Source organism: Pongo pygmaeus, chromosome 9, assembly GCF_028885625.2.
Source record: "Pongo pygmaeus isolate AG05252 chromosome 9, NHGRI_mPonPyg2-v2.0_pri, whole genome shotgun sequence".
NCBI classification, from domain to species: Eukaryota; Metazoa; Chordata; class Mammalia; order Primates; family Hominidae; genus Pongo; species Pongo pygmaeus.
In genome coordinates, this window is record NC_072382.2 from 5,818,769 (window position 1) to 5,835,900 (window position 17,132).

The 17,132-nt window shown below is 56.7% G+C and overlaps 1 protein-coding gene across 8 annotated transcripts in view; it reads right to left on the reverse strand.

Annotated features, from left to right (window-relative positions):
• Positions 1-5,397: 5,397 nt before the first annotated feature.
• The window catches only part of TPCN2 (two pore segment channel 2), a 42,479-nt gene continuing 30,744 nt past the window's right edge, over positions 5,398-17,132 (reverse strand). For 6 of the 8 annotated variants that reach the window (XM_054438816.2, XM_063670764.1, XM_054438817.2 and 3 more), the window contains 10 exons: positions 16,968-17,096; positions 16,110-16,159; positions 14,486-14,585; positions 12,521-12,592; positions 11,265-11,341; positions 10,800-10,881; positions 10,622-10,704; positions 9,948-10,029; positions 9,402-9,496; positions 5,398-8,734 (listed from right to left, as the gene is read on the reverse strand). In XM_054438816.2, coding sequence (XP_054294791.1) covers positions 8,656-8,734; positions 9,402-9,496; positions 9,948-10,029; positions 10,622-10,704; positions 10,800-10,881; positions 11,265-11,341; positions 12,521-12,592; positions 14,486-14,585; positions 16,110-16,159; positions 16,968-17,096 — 849 coding nt within the window. In that variant the 3' untranslated portion in view covers positions 5,398-8,655. The other 2 variants (XM_063670766.1, XM_063670767.1) reach the window with 2 other exon arrangements.

Here is a 17,132-nt window from a genome sequence, read left to right on the forward strand (position 1 = left end):
GGCCTGGAAACCCAGGAGCTGCCCCATGGGAAGTCCGTGGCCACAGCTTGGGGCTGCAGGCAGAGGGGCCCTGGGCTCACGCTCCACCTTGCCACCTATCTGCATGGGTCCCTGAATCTCCCTGTGCCTCAGCCTTCTCACCTGCAAGATGGGGACAATGACCCCACATGCAAGGAGCTCCAAGGATTGAACCTGGTGGTTGAAGCACAGAGCCCATGCCAGGGTCGCTGGCTCGGCTTCCTCACTGCCATTCTCCCAACGAGCCCACTCACCTCCTTTCCCAAAAGACAGGACAGGTGCCAGGAAAAGCCGACTTCAAGTCCGAGACCACAGCCAGTAGCAGGCAGGACCCAGGCCAAGCCTCAGACTCCAGGCCGAGTGTCACCTGCCACCTTCCATGGTGATACACGGAGCCACTGGAACTGGCCACCCTGGGAGTGCATCTGACGCTGCAGCATTGGTTCAGCGAGTGTTTATCCACGGCTAGGACAAGCCAGGCACACAGAGCTCACGTTTCCACCCGGAGGTACCAGGGGGTGGAAAGCAGAGAAGGCTGGGGCCGGGAGCAGCAGCAGCACCATTCACCAGCCGGGCACCCTTGGCAGGTCATCCACCTTCTTTGAGCCTCAGTTTCCCCATCTGTCAAACAGGGCCACAGCGGGTGACTCTGTAGGATTAAACACATCCATCGGCTGGCCAGCAGGGAAAGGGCTCCGGAAAGCACCTAAAGGCCAGCAGGCCTCCAGCAACATAACTTCTGTCACTACCAACTAATTATCACTATTATTACTCTCCTGAGATTCCTTCTAAGGGAAATAAAATGCAGACAATGGGCATGTGTTCCCTGCCTCCAACACTAGAAGGTGCCTTCATACCCTTCACCGCCTGAGCCTCTCGCCATGAGCCTTCAAAACACGCGGACGACCAAATCGAGGCTTCTGTGGGTCCTGGCTCACATCCCAATGTTTTCCAACATGGTGCTGGGGTCACCAACACTGGGTGGTGGCCCTCTCCAGGCCTAGCCCACCCAGGGATGTCTCCGCCAGGAAGGGCAGGGCTCACCAACAAGAACCGTGCCTCTTCAGGTAGAAACCTTTTCCCTTTTCCCAAAGGCCCTCACGAAGTTCCAAGCTGGCCTGGAGTAACAGTGGATCTTCAGGCTTCATATCCAGCCTGTTCTTCCTCCTCCTGGTCCCAGCCTTTTCTCTGCTGTCATCCCCCTGGTACGTCCAGGTGAGAACGTGAGCGCCCTGTGCCTGGCTCACAGTAGCCACAGATAAACACTGACTGCACGCTACAGCACTAGATGTAAGCTACCTTCTGTTCTTTCTGGCATTCGATGGCATGAATATCTACAAATTTCTCCACATCACAAGGCCTCACAGGGTGAGTGGAGGGGCTCAAAAGCCCAGGAGCATGGACATAAGGGATGGGAGGTATCAGCTGGAAACTTCCAGACCCCACAGAGGCTGGGACCCCATCTCTGCTCTCTTCATGCCCAGGGGCTCTTGCTGGTGTTCGCGCCCATGCCCCTGAGCATGGCAGGGTCCGGCCAGGCTCTCCACATCCAGTCGTGCACCCTGCACACACTCCAGAGCCAAGGCAGACGGGCCAATGTCCTGCCTAGCTCCTGCCAGCCAAGCCACGTGTCTGCCAGTGTGGCTGGGGGCACTGTAGCACTGAGCAGCCAGCGCTTTTCCCTGACTCCCCCACCCAGAGAGGCTGGGTTCATTCCAACCACCCAGAGAAGGGGCCTTTCTGTAGCTGCTCCTCCCAAAGCACTGCTGGTTTCAAATTGGCCCCTAGCAGCTCTGGGTGCTCCTTACAATTTGCTGAAAGAAAACAAGGGAAGGAGGGAAGGAAGCTGGCGCTCCTAGGCCAGTCGACCCCCACATGTGGCCCCCTGCCAGCAGCAGCGCCTGGAACTTTTCACACATGTGCATCCTCAACCCTGGCCATCTCAATCAGAAACTCTGGGGCAGAGCATGGGAATCTGCATTGTCAACATTCCCCAGAGAGTTCTGACACATGCTCACGTCTGAGGGGCGCTGGCAGACACCTGCCCGGCACTGTATAGGTCTCAGCTTCGGAAATAAGAACCACTCTAGAATGTTCACCGTGGACTTGTGTTATCAGGCTCCCACCCACCTCACAAGTCAGTGTGCCCGTCAGCTGTGCTTAAAAAGGCCACACCCTGCAGGGCCTGGGAGGCAGGCAGGCAGGCTCACCTGGCGACAGGTGCTGCTGGGGCCCAGGCCCAGGTGTGGATTAGCCAACTGCGGTCAGAACCAGGAAGGCACCCAGGCCTACCCAGACCCCCCACAGGTGTGGGTCCCACCACTGTGTGAGGCTCCGATTGAATTACCCAGAAGAATAGCTGGCCCCCCACACACACCCAGAGGGCTGGGGAGAGGTGTGCAGGAGGCCGTGCCCGCTGCCCTGGGCCGTCTGCTGGCCACTTTGATGTGAGGAGCGTTGTCTGGGCTCCACGCCTCCTCTTTGATTTTTAGGAACAGTGCAGTGTGCCCAGTCCCATTTGGTGGTTTTTAAGCAAGAACTGTTCTAACCTTTTCCTAAGAACCACTAATTATCTCAGGCGGGAAACCCAATCCAAGCCGTTCTGGCAGTAGGGAAGATTCCCCCTGCTGTGCCCAGCGGGCCAGACACCACATGAAAGGCCCCAGCCTACCCGCTAAGACCCCACTCCCAGGCCCCAGCGACAGATTGGGCATGGGTCTTGGACCCCATCCAGCCACCTGCACTGGGACAGCACGTGGGAGGGAACCTGGGAGAGGACCCTGATGGCCACTGAGTGCTCCCACTGGCAACACCAGGCCTGCAGGGCCGGCAGAACCGCTGCTCTGGTCAGCCCTGTGCTTGAGCCCCGGGGGCAGAGGACCTGCCAGCCCGGCCCTGCCCAGCCCCACCAAGCCCCGCCCCGCCTCTGCCCCACTACTGCACCTCCTGCCACTGCCCAGCAATGTCCCTGTGGCTGACCCCTGCCTGGCCTTCTCATTCCTGCTTTGTCACTTTTCTGGCTGCACCCTGGGTCTTCCCCATCAGTCCATACAGGATCCTCCCACGTGAAAACCATCACGATATCCTCTTGACCCCGCCTCCCCTCCCCTTTGCAGCAAGATTCCCTGTGGGAGCCGTCCATCCTCACTGTCTTCAATGCCTCTCTCGCTCTCCTTTTAATATTCGGCACGTGCAAAAGAACGCATGTAACATGTGCATGTTCCTAAGGTTAATACCATGACCATGAGCCCTGCCCAGCCCCACCAGGACAAGAACCTCCCCGGGAACGTGCTCATGGCAGTCAGTCCCTTCCCATCCCATCCCCATTTCCCCAAGAGGTGGCCGCTCCCCAAACCATAGGCTTCTGGCCGTCTCGTGTTGAAGTAATCTCAGCACTGACTGGACCATAGGCTTCTGGCCGTCTCGTGTTGAAGTAACCTCATCACTGACGTATGTGTGCCTGCATGGTATGTTGTTTAATCTTGCTTTCGAATTTTACATGAATAATACCGTGCCGTGTGGAGACTTCTGGAACTTGTTCAGCCAACATTATGTTTCTAAGATTCTTCCAGGTAGCTCTTTGCAGCTGGAGTTCATTCATGTTCACAGCCGTGTAGTACTCCACTGTCACCAAGCTGCAGTGTACCTGTCATTCTGTTGAGGACGTTTTGGCGGGCAGGTGTGTTGCTAGTACTGATACTGCTCTTAGGATCACTCTGCCAACTGTCTTCCAGGGCACACGGGCAGCGGTTTCTCTTGTGAGTGTATCTAGCAGAGAATTACCAAGGTATGTCCTATTCAATTGCAACAAATGACACCAAACAATTTTCCAAAGAGGTTGTTTCAGCTTAGCTTGACTCTAAGAATAAACATGTAAGTACCAACAATTAAGATGGTCCAACCTCTTCCATTTTGACCATGGAGTGAGTGAAACAGTGTGTTTCAGTTTCATTTTGCATATTCCTAATAACTAGTAAGATGGAGCAACTTTTGACATAGCTATGGAACCTGGGTGTTCGCTTTTCTGTGAAAAGCCCAACTTTCTACTGCTTTGTCTTTTTCTTCCTAATTTGTAGGTACTCTTTATGTGGTCTGGATATAAGTTCTTAGTTGTATCAGTTACCAAAATCTTCTCCCAGTGTGTGGCTTGCCTATGTTAAGGCCTTTTTTAAAGAAAGAAGTTCTTAATTTAAATATATTAAGTTCATCTTCTAAATGTTCTAAAACTTGCTTTTCACACTTAAGCCCGCCTCCAGTCGGTATGTACTTTTGTGTTAGGTGTGAAACTGGGAACTTATTTCATTCTTTTCCCACCTGGGCTGGAATTTCTGGCAGCATTTATTAAATAACCATCCCTTCCCTGCGGGTTTGCTGCCATCCGTCGCAGTTCCGCATTTGTGCGTGGCTTCCGGGCTCTCTTCCCTTAGCAGATTCGCCCCCGCGCCAGTGTGCGGGGCTTCCGCGCTCTCTCCCCTTAGCCGATCCGCCCCTGCGCCAGTGTGCGGGGCTTCCGCGCTCTCTCCCCTTAGCCTATTAGCTCCTGCACCAGGACCGCGCTGCTGTGGCTGCTGCCCCAGCAATGAAAGTCAGGAATAATGGAACAGCAACTCCCTCAACTGGATTCTCCCACAGAAAGGATTTTTGCTCTTCTTGTTTTTGTACTTTCATGTTAATTTTTCAATCAACTTATCAAATTTTGTGGGGAAAAAATGGCATTATGTTTAGATTGATAACGAGTGTTTGGATGAAACTGGAGAAGGCTGACATTTTTACAATATCAATTCTTTTTGACCATGAAGATACAAAAACTGTGGTGGCCAGAATTCCAAGATGATCCCAGTGATCCTTACCCTTACACAATCTCCTCCCGTGAATATGTCACTCCCAGACTTGGGCTATGTTAGGTGGCACACAGAACTTTAAGGATGGGCAGCTGTCCTGGTGGGTCTGACCTTATCAGGTGAAACTGTAAACGGCACAGGCTTTTCCTAGAGATTCAAAGGGCGAGTGGGAGTCAATGTGAGGCAGCTTCTTCGTTGCTGACTTTGAAGATGGAGGGGACCCTATGGCAAGGAATGTGGGTGGCCTCTAGTCCCTAAGAGCAGCCCCTGGCTGACAGCCAGCAGGAAACGGACATCAGCCCAACACCTGCAAGCAACTGCATTTGGCCAACAACCCAAGTGAGTATGGGAGCGGACTCTTCTCCGGAGCTCCCAGAAGGAACCCAGCCCACTGATACCCCAATTTCTGCTGAGCAGAGGGCCTACCAAGCCGTGCCTGGATGTCTGACCCATAGCTTGGAGCTAAGAAATGAGGTTGTGATAAGCTACCAAGTATGTGGGGACTTGTTACACAGCAACAGAAAACTACCATAGTCTATTTACTTGTATCTACAGTCATGGGCTTTAATGAAGTTTTATAGTTTTCTTGTATAAAGGCCTTGAATATCTTTCCTTCCATTTATTTTTAGAAACCTTAAGAATTTTTAATCTTACTTAAATATCTTTTAAAAAATGAATATAACTGAATCCTTGAATATAATTTATAAGCTTATTGCTAGTATCTAGAAAAGCAATGGATTTCAGTATATAATCTCAGGGCAGGCCAGGTGCAGTGACTCACACCTGTAATCTCAGCACTTTGGGAGGCCAACGTGGGAGGATCACTTGAGCCTAGGAATTCAAGAATAGCCTGGGCAACATAGAGAGACTCCATCTCTACAAGAAATAAAACAATTAGCCAGAGCTGGTGGCATGTGCCTGTAGTCACAGCTACTCAGGAGGCCGAGGTAGGAGGACTGCTTGAGCCCACAAGTTGGAGGCTGCAGTGAGCCATGACACACCACTGCACTCCAGCCTGGTTAACAGAGCAAGACCCTAAAATAAATAAATGAATAAGTAATAAAGTAAAAACTTTTTAAATCTCATAGCAAACAACTGTGCTGAATTCTTACTATTCTTAATAATTTTGGCTTTTCTATGCAGACATCATATTTGAGAATTAAGCATTACATTTCTTCTATTGCTGTTTTTATGTACTTGCATATTTATTGCATTTTAACAAGCCAGGACCCTCAGCAGCACGTAGATTTTGCTGTTCCTGATTGTAAAGGCCCTGACAGTGACAACTTCCATTTGGAAAGCTGTTTGCTGGAGGTTTTGGCAGGAGGGCATCCACACAAGAGAGGCACACAGTGTGGGAGGAGTCAAAGCCCCAGTCAGATGAGCAGGGCCTCTCTGTGGGGAGTGGGTGGCAGTGATGGGAGGCTGGTGACATGCAGGAAAACTGACCCAATAGTAGATTAAGGAGAATGAGAACCATTCCCCGAAAGGGCCTTACAACTATGGAAAGAGAGAAAGCTGGAACGTACCCTGTGGTGCTGGGCTGAAATCGGAGGTATTAGTGTCATTCCCAGCTGTGAATAGATGAGAGAGAGTGAGATGGAAGTATGTGCACATATCCTCTAGCTCTGTCCACTAAGAGCTCCCGGGCGCAGCAATCCACAACAGCCAGGAGCACCCCTCGCACCCACATCCTGGTTCCTGATGCTACTCTCCATTCAAAGGAACAGGGCTCCTTAGAGCCATGGCTCACTCCAATAAATGAAAGAGAAAGGGGCAGGCAGATATAAAATAAGGCTTGAACATCTTTTTGCACCAGAAAGTAAAGAAACAGCTAAAGAACTGTAGGTACATAACAAAAAAACACAAAGGCAGAAGAAGGGCCTCCCACGGGCCAAACAAGCAGGACCTGAGCCTGAGAGTAAACACCATAACAGACCACAGCCCTGAATACAAGAAGGGACCAAGATGCACACAGGTGGGAGCAAGGAAGGAAGGAAAAAGTAAAGGCAGTTTGACAGGGATGGGATATTGACATCGCTTCACACTACCTCCCCACTCATTCATTACAAAAGGGTCGTTTACTGGGCAGTGGAGAAGCTGACCGGGGCTACCTTCACCAAGCAACAAGAGAGAACACCAGCAGGAGGCTAACTGCATTTGGGCAGCCCCTGCCAGGAGGCAGTGTCCATCCTGTGACACTCCTAGACAAAACGCAGACCCAGAACCTACCACGAGGAAACATCACATGAACACAACCTGGGAGCCACGGGCTTATCTCCAGAGGTGCCAAGGTCGTCTAAGCCCAGGGAGACGGAGCCACCGTCCAGGCGGATTAAGTCGCCATGACCACAAAGCCACGTGCGACTCACTCCTGACGCGAATGCGGGTTGGACGCCGTCCCAAAGCACAGAGGGTGCAGGGCCAGAACGGCAACCACTCAAGTGACTCAGAAGGAAGCTTCTCTTTACTGTACTTGCAATTTTCTCCAAGTTTGCGGTGGTTTCCATATTGTCATTGTTGTTATTATTCTACGTGAGTAAAAAGAAACTCATGACCTTCTCCTTGGACTTGCTCCTCTCCCTAATCTCAATACCGACCGCACTGTTGTTCGGGTCGCCCCCTGCCCCACCATCCCACAGGGGCTATGGCGTGGGCTCAGCACCTCTGAAGGAAAAGCAGACGAAAGAACTTGTGCCTCCCAGGCGAGGATGCACAGTGCAGGGGCAACCCTGGCAGGGCCCATCCCTTCCTGCTCCCGCTGAGCTCGGGCACAGACCGGGCACCAGGCTCAGTGTGGAATGTGACGGGGAGCGGTGTCCCTGGAGTTGTTTCTGGGAGTTGCTGGGTCCACCTTGCCTTAAAAGTAGTCAACCAAATCCCAACCCACCACTAGATGGCACCCAAACCTCAGCAGAAAGGGGGCGTGGGTTGGCACCTGATCCGGACCTGGCACGGATCAAGTGACAACGAGGCTTTCCACACACTGCTCGCTTGCCCTGCCTCCCCACCCCAGACCCCCTGCCACACACCTTGAGGACACAGGAAATAAGGCCACCATTGGCTTATACATGCCTTTGAGCAAAACAGAAAAGGTGCCCCTCACTGCAGGCAGACAGCCCCCCGCCAGGATATGCCTCACAGCCATGTGCCCTTGTGCAGTGCACAACCCAAGCAACCTTACTCAACAACCCTACTCCAGAGAAGCAGGACTAGAACTGTGCTGAAGTGAAGAATGACAATCCCATTCTTTGCAAGACTTATTGATGAAAATAACCGGCAATCAGACCCCTAAAGAAACACACCCAGTCACACTCATACAAGCCACGAAATCATAAAACACAGTCCAGGTTCTCTCCATGTCAAACCCCCAGCATCCCCACCTGAATGCCCCTGAAGTCTGACGTTTAACCTGTGCAGGCCCTGGTCAGGCCTGTGGTCCCCAAGGGCCGCCAGCAGCAAAGGCACCACGGAAGCTGCAGGGGACAGGGGGAGCCGCTGCTTCTTGCTTTTTTGTCTGAAAGGTCCCTGTGGAGTCGGCGAGGGAATTCTCACTGAAGCAGCTATAAAAGAACGCGGAGGGCACGGCACCTCCCTGAAGCACCAGCAGCTGTTCTGTAGATGGTTGTTGGGCCGCACGCAAAAGACTTGGTTCCTGTCCCCAGCTTAGTGGTCCATCAGAGGAAAGGTCTCTTCCTGCCTGGCTGGCCACAGCATGGCCGCCTCTTCCATGACAGGCACCTGTGTAGGCCAGCCTCTCTCTCCCGCCGCCCCCGCTGGGACGGCAGCCGGGACGTCACCTGCACAGCCGCAGGTGCGGGTGCTGGCTCAGCCTCTCCGTGAGCTCGTCCTCCCCGGGCTCTTCCAGAATATCCCTGTGGAATTGAGGAAAGATGCACACAGGGGCCTCTAAAGGAGGGAGACCCTGGCCTGCTCCCAAGAACAAGGGAGCAGAGCTTAGCAACACATGCGAAGTGAGTGTCACAGGGACACAGAGACACGGGGACTCAGACGAGCCTCAGGATGGATGCAGCCACTAGAAATGTCTACATGGCATTCTTAAAAGCCCAGGGGACACGTCTTCCCACTGGCTGGCAGGACCGCAGGGCTCAGCTACAGCAACTCAGCAGCCCCTCATGGAAGGCACAGAGGCCCCACAGCAGGGCTGCCTCTGGCTGGTCACTTTTCTGGACTAGTAGAGGAACCATCTCAAAGCTGCCAGAAAAAGAGATGGGTGCGGTTTCCTCAGGTCCCCTGTTTACATCCAACAGGATCCAATGGACCCTGAAGGATGGGGCCTTAAATATGCCCGATCCAAGAGCAGGAGGACAGGACAAAGGCTATGACACCAGTGGCAGGAAGAAGAAGCCCCCCCGATCCCGGCTCTGAGCTTCTCCCCTAGAGCACAGGACCAAAGCCAGATAACCGGGTGGAGGGGGAGGAGGGTCATCAAGGCCTGCCCGCCGCCTTGGCCCCTCCACCCCCAGCTCTTGGCTTCACACCCCAGGGGGCCACACAGAGGCGTCTTCCCCACCCACACACCTGAACAGGAGCTCCACGGTCATCTGGTAGGTGGCCTCCGGGGTCCCAGCAAGGGGCTGCAGGTGGCTGCGGGGGTCCCACTTGTGAAGGAAGTTCTGGCAAGCAGGAGGAGTGGCCAGTGAGTGTGGGCCCCGAGTGAAAGCAGCCTTGCCCCATCCCCGGCTCCTCCAGGGTCAGCCACAGGGCACCCGCTGAGGGGGCTGAGCTGTTCACCCTGGACACCCAGGCACAGGCCCCACGAGGCTGCTGGCTCCTCCTGGAGCCGATGTCCAAGTCCCTCCTTCAGCCCGACCTGGGGGCCTGAGAATCCCCACAGCCCAGATGTCAGGAGCACCCCCCAAGGCCCCAGCAGCCCAGATGTCAGGAGCACCCCGCAAGGCCCCAGCAGCCAGGGCGGGCAGCACTGAGCCCCACGGGAGGCCGCCTAACCCAGCACGACTCTCCCATCAAAGTTCCAGGCAGGCCCGGCCGGTGGCCTCAGGCCCATCGAGAGTGAATTAGAAACAAACGACCATGGAGAACAGCCTGGGTGGGGATCTCTGATACCTCCAGAATCAAGGCCAGAAACAGGTTGACCCAGATGACAGACGACACCAGCCACCACAATACAAAATAGATCTTGGACCACCTGCGGAGGACAGAGACCCACCCCGTGAACCACGATGGGCAAAGCAAGAGCACTCGATACAAACACCGCTGCTGCGTGGCCAGGACAGCTCTCGGGCAGCCGGCCCACGCACGCCATGATGCAGAGCGCGTTACGATTTCCATCTCAGAAACAACCCAGCCGAGGCCTAGAAACGTGCAACAAGCTGCAGAGGTAGCTCAGCCAGCAGGAGGCGGTGCTGGGATTAAAACCCAGGACCATCTGCTGGGGCCAGTCTGAGCTCTTCAAGCTCAGAGCTGAACTATCTCGTTCACTCAGCCTTCCCGGGGCTCCCCCACCCCCGTGGAATTCCTCAGAAGCCCCAAACACACCAACGACCTCCAGGAGGTGTAAACCCAGAGTCACTGGCCACCATCCTGAGAGTCACGATGTGGCTATGCAGGGGGCAGGGGCAAGGTGAGCCAGGATGCCACGCTGGCCGACTTCCCTGTCAAGGCCCGAGTCCCTGTCCCAGCCACGCTCCGGGCATCCAGTGCAGGTGCAGTGTGCCCGGAGGTGAGGGAACCCCCAGGCTGCACGGAGAATCACCGTCGTCAGGGAGACAGGGACTCACGGGCCCGAGTAGCGCCGATACGCATCCAGGAGCACCTGCCAGTTGTTCACCACCATCAAGTTCCACAGAGTGACCAGGGCAGCCTGCGGGGGCAGAGACCAGCAGTCCAGGAGGGCCCAGGAGGTGGGGAGGGGAGAAGCCCGGGGAGCAGGGCGCTGGGGCAGGGCGCAGGGCTCACCGCAAAGTCATCGAAGTTGTTGGCCCAGTACTCCAGCTGCTCGAAGCTCCCACAGGGTGCCGAGCCATTGGCAGGGGCCAGGCTAGGGGACACAACACACCTGGGTCAGGGGCAGGGGCTCCAGGTTCTGAGGCCTAATACCTTACACCCCCTTCCTCTGCTGGCGTGCTCAGCCTGGCCTGAAGGTCCAAACTGGGATACAGAGGGGCAGGGACAGGGAAAGTGCTGCTCTGAGCAGGCCACGAGAAATGTGTTTAGCAGACTCCAGGCAAGGGCTCCTAGGAGAGGTGTGGAGCGGAGGTGGAAATTGGGGGTCGGGAAAAGGGGGTGGAGGGAGGAGACGAACGAACTGGGAGAACGCCCTCCCCTCCTGAGATGCTGAGCCCACTGAGGCCACCACCAAGGCCTCCCACCCACCCCAGCACCCCTGAGACACTCCCCGTGGCACCTCAGACCCCACCTCACCTGCTGTTTTCAGGAGGAGCCACAATGACGCCTCTAAACAAGTTGATCCCAATGATGGCAAATACATAGTAGACCACCTGGCGGGCCAGGAGCCGGGAACTGGTCAGCCCCACCCATGGGTGCACCCGCCACCCCGCTCCCCACACAGAACCGCAAAGCCAGAGGATGCCTGTGAGGCCAGGACCCTCTGCCCAGGGCTGGGACTCCAGCCTGGCTGCTACTTCAAAACACATGCAGCTGGCCTCCCCCAGGGCTGGCGGGTCCACAGACACAGTGGGGCTCAGGCAGGGGTGGTCACGGAGCTCCTAAGGGAATCAGGGCCCTGCCCCCCCAGGTACCCTGGCAGCCACAGTTAGAAAGGCTGCCCGCCCACCCCAGGCCTGTCCCTAACATGCGTCAGCAGAGAGTGGAGGGGTACACGCCTGGGCTAACCTGGTCCCCTTTCTGGGCCTCAGTTTCCTCTGCTGTGCAAGTTAGGGGGCTGGGCAGACAGTGCCTGAGGCAAGATTCTCTTCCCAGCGTCTATTTCCAGAGGCGCAAGGCACAGCTGGGGTCCAGCCCAGAGCACCCCGCGACCCCAGAGACACCTTCTCACCCCAGTGGTCCCTACGTCAAGGTGGTCCGAATAAAATGGCAAAACTGCCTGAAGTGTGGCCGGGCTTCCTGCAGAGGGCGCTTCCTATCACTCCACACGGAGCGGATCTGGGGCCTGCCTGGTCACGGGCCCCTCTCCTGCCCAAGCCCGGTCACCAGGCAGAGCAGATGGGCTCCTCAGCTGGAAGGCTGGCCCCCGGGGAGGGGCCGGGGCGTCCCACAGTTCTCGCTCAGCAAATGTGGCTGCCAGTCCCTGAAATCCCTCTAAGAAAGGAGCCTCGACCAAGTCCTCATCCCAGGGCTTGTGCGGGCTTCAGGGTCCCTGCAGGCAAAGCCCTGCACCTCTTAAATTTCTGTCATTAGTTTCTCAACGAGATCCACAACCCAGAAAACACGAGAGACTCAAAAACTACCAAACAGTCTCTGGCATGGGAGGGAAGCATGCTCAGGCAGGGCCACCAGCCACACCACCCCGAGCTCCCTGCTCTGCAAAGAAGGGGATGCCTCTGGCTTCTTACCCCGACCCTGTACTTCCCTGGCCTCAGGAACCCAAGAAGCTTCCTGCCGACAGAGCAATGAGCCGGCCCGGCACTGCCTCCCGCCAGTCTCCCAGCCTCCCACTCCAGTGCATAACCCGCCGCCAGCAACAGCCTGGGACTCACCACCAGCATCCCGCCAAACGCACGCATGTTCTGCACCAGGCCCAGGACGGTACTGGCCACCACGGCCATCGGCTGAGGACAGGAAGAGAGCACAGCCCTTACTCCTCCTGGCCCCGCTGAGGGGACACCATCCCGGCCCACCATGCTGACCCTGACAGAAAGGCAAGATGGGGCAGGCCAGTGACCACAAACACACACACGCACCTGGACCCACAGCCACCCCCACACGCCTCTACACACCCACACAGCCTGTCAGGCCCCCACGTCCACCCATACACACCCTCGCACCGCAACACCCATATCTACCCACACGCATTCGCACACACTTGCATCGCCCACCCGCACGCACTCACTCACCCACTCCCGCATCCCAACACCTCCACCCCAGCCTCATTCAAGCACTGACTTCAAGTCCCTGTGGGAAGCCCTTCTCTGCCTCCCAACCCACTGCGGGTGGGTCAGCTACTCTGTGGCCTGGAGGCGCCAAAATGCAGAGCTAGAGGTGGCAGGAGCACCCGCAGGAACCGAGTCTGAGAAGGGGCCTCTGAGGACCAGCAGGGAGGCCCCAACTCCAAAGAGCCGCTCCTCCTCATCACAGCCTAGCCGGGAGAAAGGCCTTCACATCAGCCCCATCCACCCACCTGAGGAATCCAAATTAGACAACACAGCTGAATGCCACCGTGGAGACCAGTCAGCATGTACATGTGCACATGTTGCATGTCATCGTGAGCACGTATATACTCACGTGAGAGGTCCTGGGAAACTGCGACTTCAAGCAAAACGGCATGATTGCAGGGCCTGCTGTGCACCATTTCCCTTAAAGTCACAGTTTCCAAGAACCTGTGGATGGCACTGAGGCCTTACTGTGGAGTGTGCACACACGATCATGCATCTTACACGGGCATGAGTTCACATGGATATCTGCATGCGATGTGTGCACACACAATCATGCGTCTTACCCAAGCATAAGTTCACATGGATATTTGCATGATTATCTGTGCATACGGTGATGCAGGGGTGCGTGTGAATTAATGTACGTGTATGTATGTGTGTATGTGCATGATGATGTGTATTGTATGCAAACATGATCGTATATGTGTGACTGTGTATGATCATGTGTGCCTGTGATCGTGTGTGTGTATATGCATGTGCATGGTCACGTGTGGTTGTGAGATCACGTGTGCATGCCTGTATTGTATATATGTATGATTGTGCCTGTATGACTGTAATTACGTGTGAACATGTGTGCGCACGTGTGTGTGTATGAAGGTCCCAGCACAGCAGCCCCCTAGGATGGCTCAGGACCCCTGAGCTGCCTTCAAGTGGGACATACTGCCAGGTGGGACAGGTGCACAGGTCAGAGGAAGGATGAATGGGGACAGAGGAGGGACCTGGACACTCAGAACATGGGTCTTAGGACATGGTGCCAGGAGCAGCAAGGCCCAGCCCCCCGGCCTCTGCCTGCCTGCCCCTTCAAGGTGCCCACTGCCCCTAACCGGTGCATTAAGAGAAACCAGCGCTCAGAGATGGTCAATGAGCCACCTGCGCCCGCATTAGGGGATCCTGGAAACGAGCTCCCTGGCCAGGGGTACCACTGCCCCTCATTACTAGCACCCTGGGAGCCATGGCAAAGGCCTTTCTGGGAACCTCAGAGACCTGGGGGAGCACTGGTGTCCAGGGCTCCAGCCCCAAGGAGCTCCTGCCACTGGCCAAAGCATTGCACCCGCCACGCCGTTGCCCACCTTGCTCTCCCCACCCAGAAATGCAGGGCTGGGCTCTCCCGCTTCTAATGACCCTACCCCAGCATCACAAGAACACGGCAGAGAGCTGAGGGTGCAGCCAGGGAGCCCAGGGTGACAGGCACAGTCCTCGGGCCCTTCCTGCCCCAGGCTCACCCACCCTGGAGCAACGCAGCAGCGTGAACCAGGAGGGCAGGGCGAGTGTAGGGGTGGGGCCAGCACACACCTTCATGTTGGGGATGATGCGCAGGAAGCGGAACACGATGAGCATGTTCAGCATGCGGGTCATGTCCCACAGCGACAGCAGGCCCAGCATCTCTGGCCTCCTGGGGAGAGACACGGGAGGCGGGTTGGGAGGAGCCCAGAGGCCCCACAGGGAGGAGACAAGGAGACAAGGAGACGCGCGGGCTCCTGGACGGAGGCGCAGGGAGAACAACAGGGCATGACGGGAGTGCACCCCACAGCCAATTACCGAGCAGAAAAGCCTCTGCAGGGCAGCGAGAGGGCGGGGCCCGGGCCACTCACAGCTCTGCTTCCACCTGCAGCTCCGGAGCGACCCCCGCCCCCCAACACCTTCCCAGCCAGCCCGCGCAGGAAGGCTGCAGCCCTCCTTCTACACAGACCCTCGGTCCACACGGGAGGGCACGGAGGTTCCAGACACTGAGACTTGCTCCAGCTCAGGCCCCAGCAGAACTGGGTGAGCCCATGTCTCTTGCCCTGGTCTCCGGCGCCAGCCCCATCCCCTGGTTCCTGCCCCCATCGCCCACCTCCTGTCCCATGACCCTGATCCTGACCCCGTCCCTGACCCGCGCCCCGCTTGGCATCCCTCATGGTCTTTCCATGCTTTCATTTCTGTTGAAACTCAAACCCATTCTCATCCAGAGTGTCAGCCCCCCAAGGTAATGACTCAGAACGAAGTGCAGCTGGCATGCTCAGTGCACATGAAAGACGAGGCGATGCCAGCCCCATGGCGCAGCGTGGTGGCACTGCCTGCCTTCCTGAGGTAAGCTCTGGGGGGCCTCCTAGGGAGGTGACGGAATAGCAAGGCTCTTGCAGTTCACCGTCCCCACCCCCACCAAGCGACTCCCAGCTGCTCCCTAGGCAGTGGGGTGGATGACACAGCACACAGAGACCCAAGGAGCCCAGCATAACCACAGGGCCGAGGCTGGCATGCTGGGCCCTGCGCCCCACCCTTCCTGTCTCATCACAGGCACATCGGAGCCACGCTTTCCGGGCACAGCAGCCTGGCTGACAGCCCTGCAGTGCCACGAGGTTCCAGGGTCCCTGCCCAGGTTGTCTCTTCATGGCCAGAACCCCGGGCAGTGGGGAATCAACACACAGCCTCAGAGTTCAGTGAGCCCCAGGCCCCTGGCTCCACTATTTTAAGGGGGCTAAAGTGACGTCCAGAGTGGGAGGTGATGACTCAAGGTCACACTGTGAGGCAGGGGCTCTCCCAAGGACCTTCCCGCCAGCAGAGGGGCCCAGCCGAATCCCAGCGGTCACAGGTCCCCTGAGACCCGAGCCAGGGACATCTCTGCTGCCAGCCCCCAGCATGTGTGCTGGGAGGGGGAGCCCACTGCCGCCCTGGAAGGCATCTCCGAGGGAGAACAACAGCTTCCCTCCACAGCCTGCGGGGTGCCAGCTTCTGCAGAGAGGACCCCCAGAGCGATGGCAGGACCCTGCCCCAACACAGCCTCTGCTGTGGGATCGGCCCACCCATTCCACCATCACGGGGTCTGCCCTAGAGTCAGAGCAGACCCGGCCCCCTGGACACCACTGAGACCCTCCCAGGGGCGCTAGGTGGTGGTGCTGTTTGCTGTAGCCGCCCTCGGTTCTGCCCAGTCACATACCAGCCTGGGTGTGGCAATCGGTACACAGCCAGAGTTGAGATCTCCAAAACCTTTAATTACAAAAGAAAAGAAGGCTTCGCTACAGCAACACTAATCTAGGTGGCCCTTAAAGGAATTATAAAGCTCATCTCTAACACATTCTCCCCAAAAGGGGCTTTTGGGGAGAAATCAGAGCTTGGTCCTGGACCCCATGGGTTGGTTCCAGATGTCGGGACTTCTTTCAGCTGGAAAGACACCCTGGCCTCAGGAATCGGGGGACTGCACAGATTGGGGTGGCGGAGGTGGCAGAGAAGATACTGAGTCAAGGACAGACCACAGGGCCCTTCTCAAATTTCTCTTCACCCGTGTGCCGAGGGGCCTGCTGGCTACAGGAAACGTCACTCTCATGTGGCTGCTTATGACACACACACCAAGTGTGACATGCCCTCACTCCCACAGGGTCTGGGGAAAGGAAGTGTAAGCATTTCCTGAGAACACCCTGGTGCCTGAGAGCCCCCTGGCCCCTCGCTCCACCCATGCTGAGGTCACACCATCTATCAGTGACATTAGAGGCTGGGCTCCGGGCTGGAGTCGCTGGCCAGGGCTATAGGTCCTTCAGGGCTTCCCCTGGGGGTCGGGAGTGGCAGCCTGCCCCCCATGACGCTCAGATGCAGTAGAAACCCAGCCTCCTAAAGCCCCCACCGGCTGCCCACTGAGCAACTCGGCCAGCAGGGAAGCCAGCCCTCACCACTGAGAGCAGGAGCCCACCTTCCCACAGCCTCTGGGCCTCAGGGGAGGCCTCAGATGGGCCAGCACAGAGCCCAGGTGGCACTCACCCACCCACCCAGGAGAGGCCGGCCTCGGACGCGCCTACTTTACCAGCAGGACAATGGTGAGGAGCCCGTCAAACACGTTGCTAGGGTAGGACAGGTACCCTCGCAGGCCCAGGGCAAAGACCTTGAGCAGCATCTCCAACAGGTAGTAGACAATGAAGACGCAGTTGAGAATCTGAAAGGGGCAGAAGAGGCACCCAGCATTGGGCCC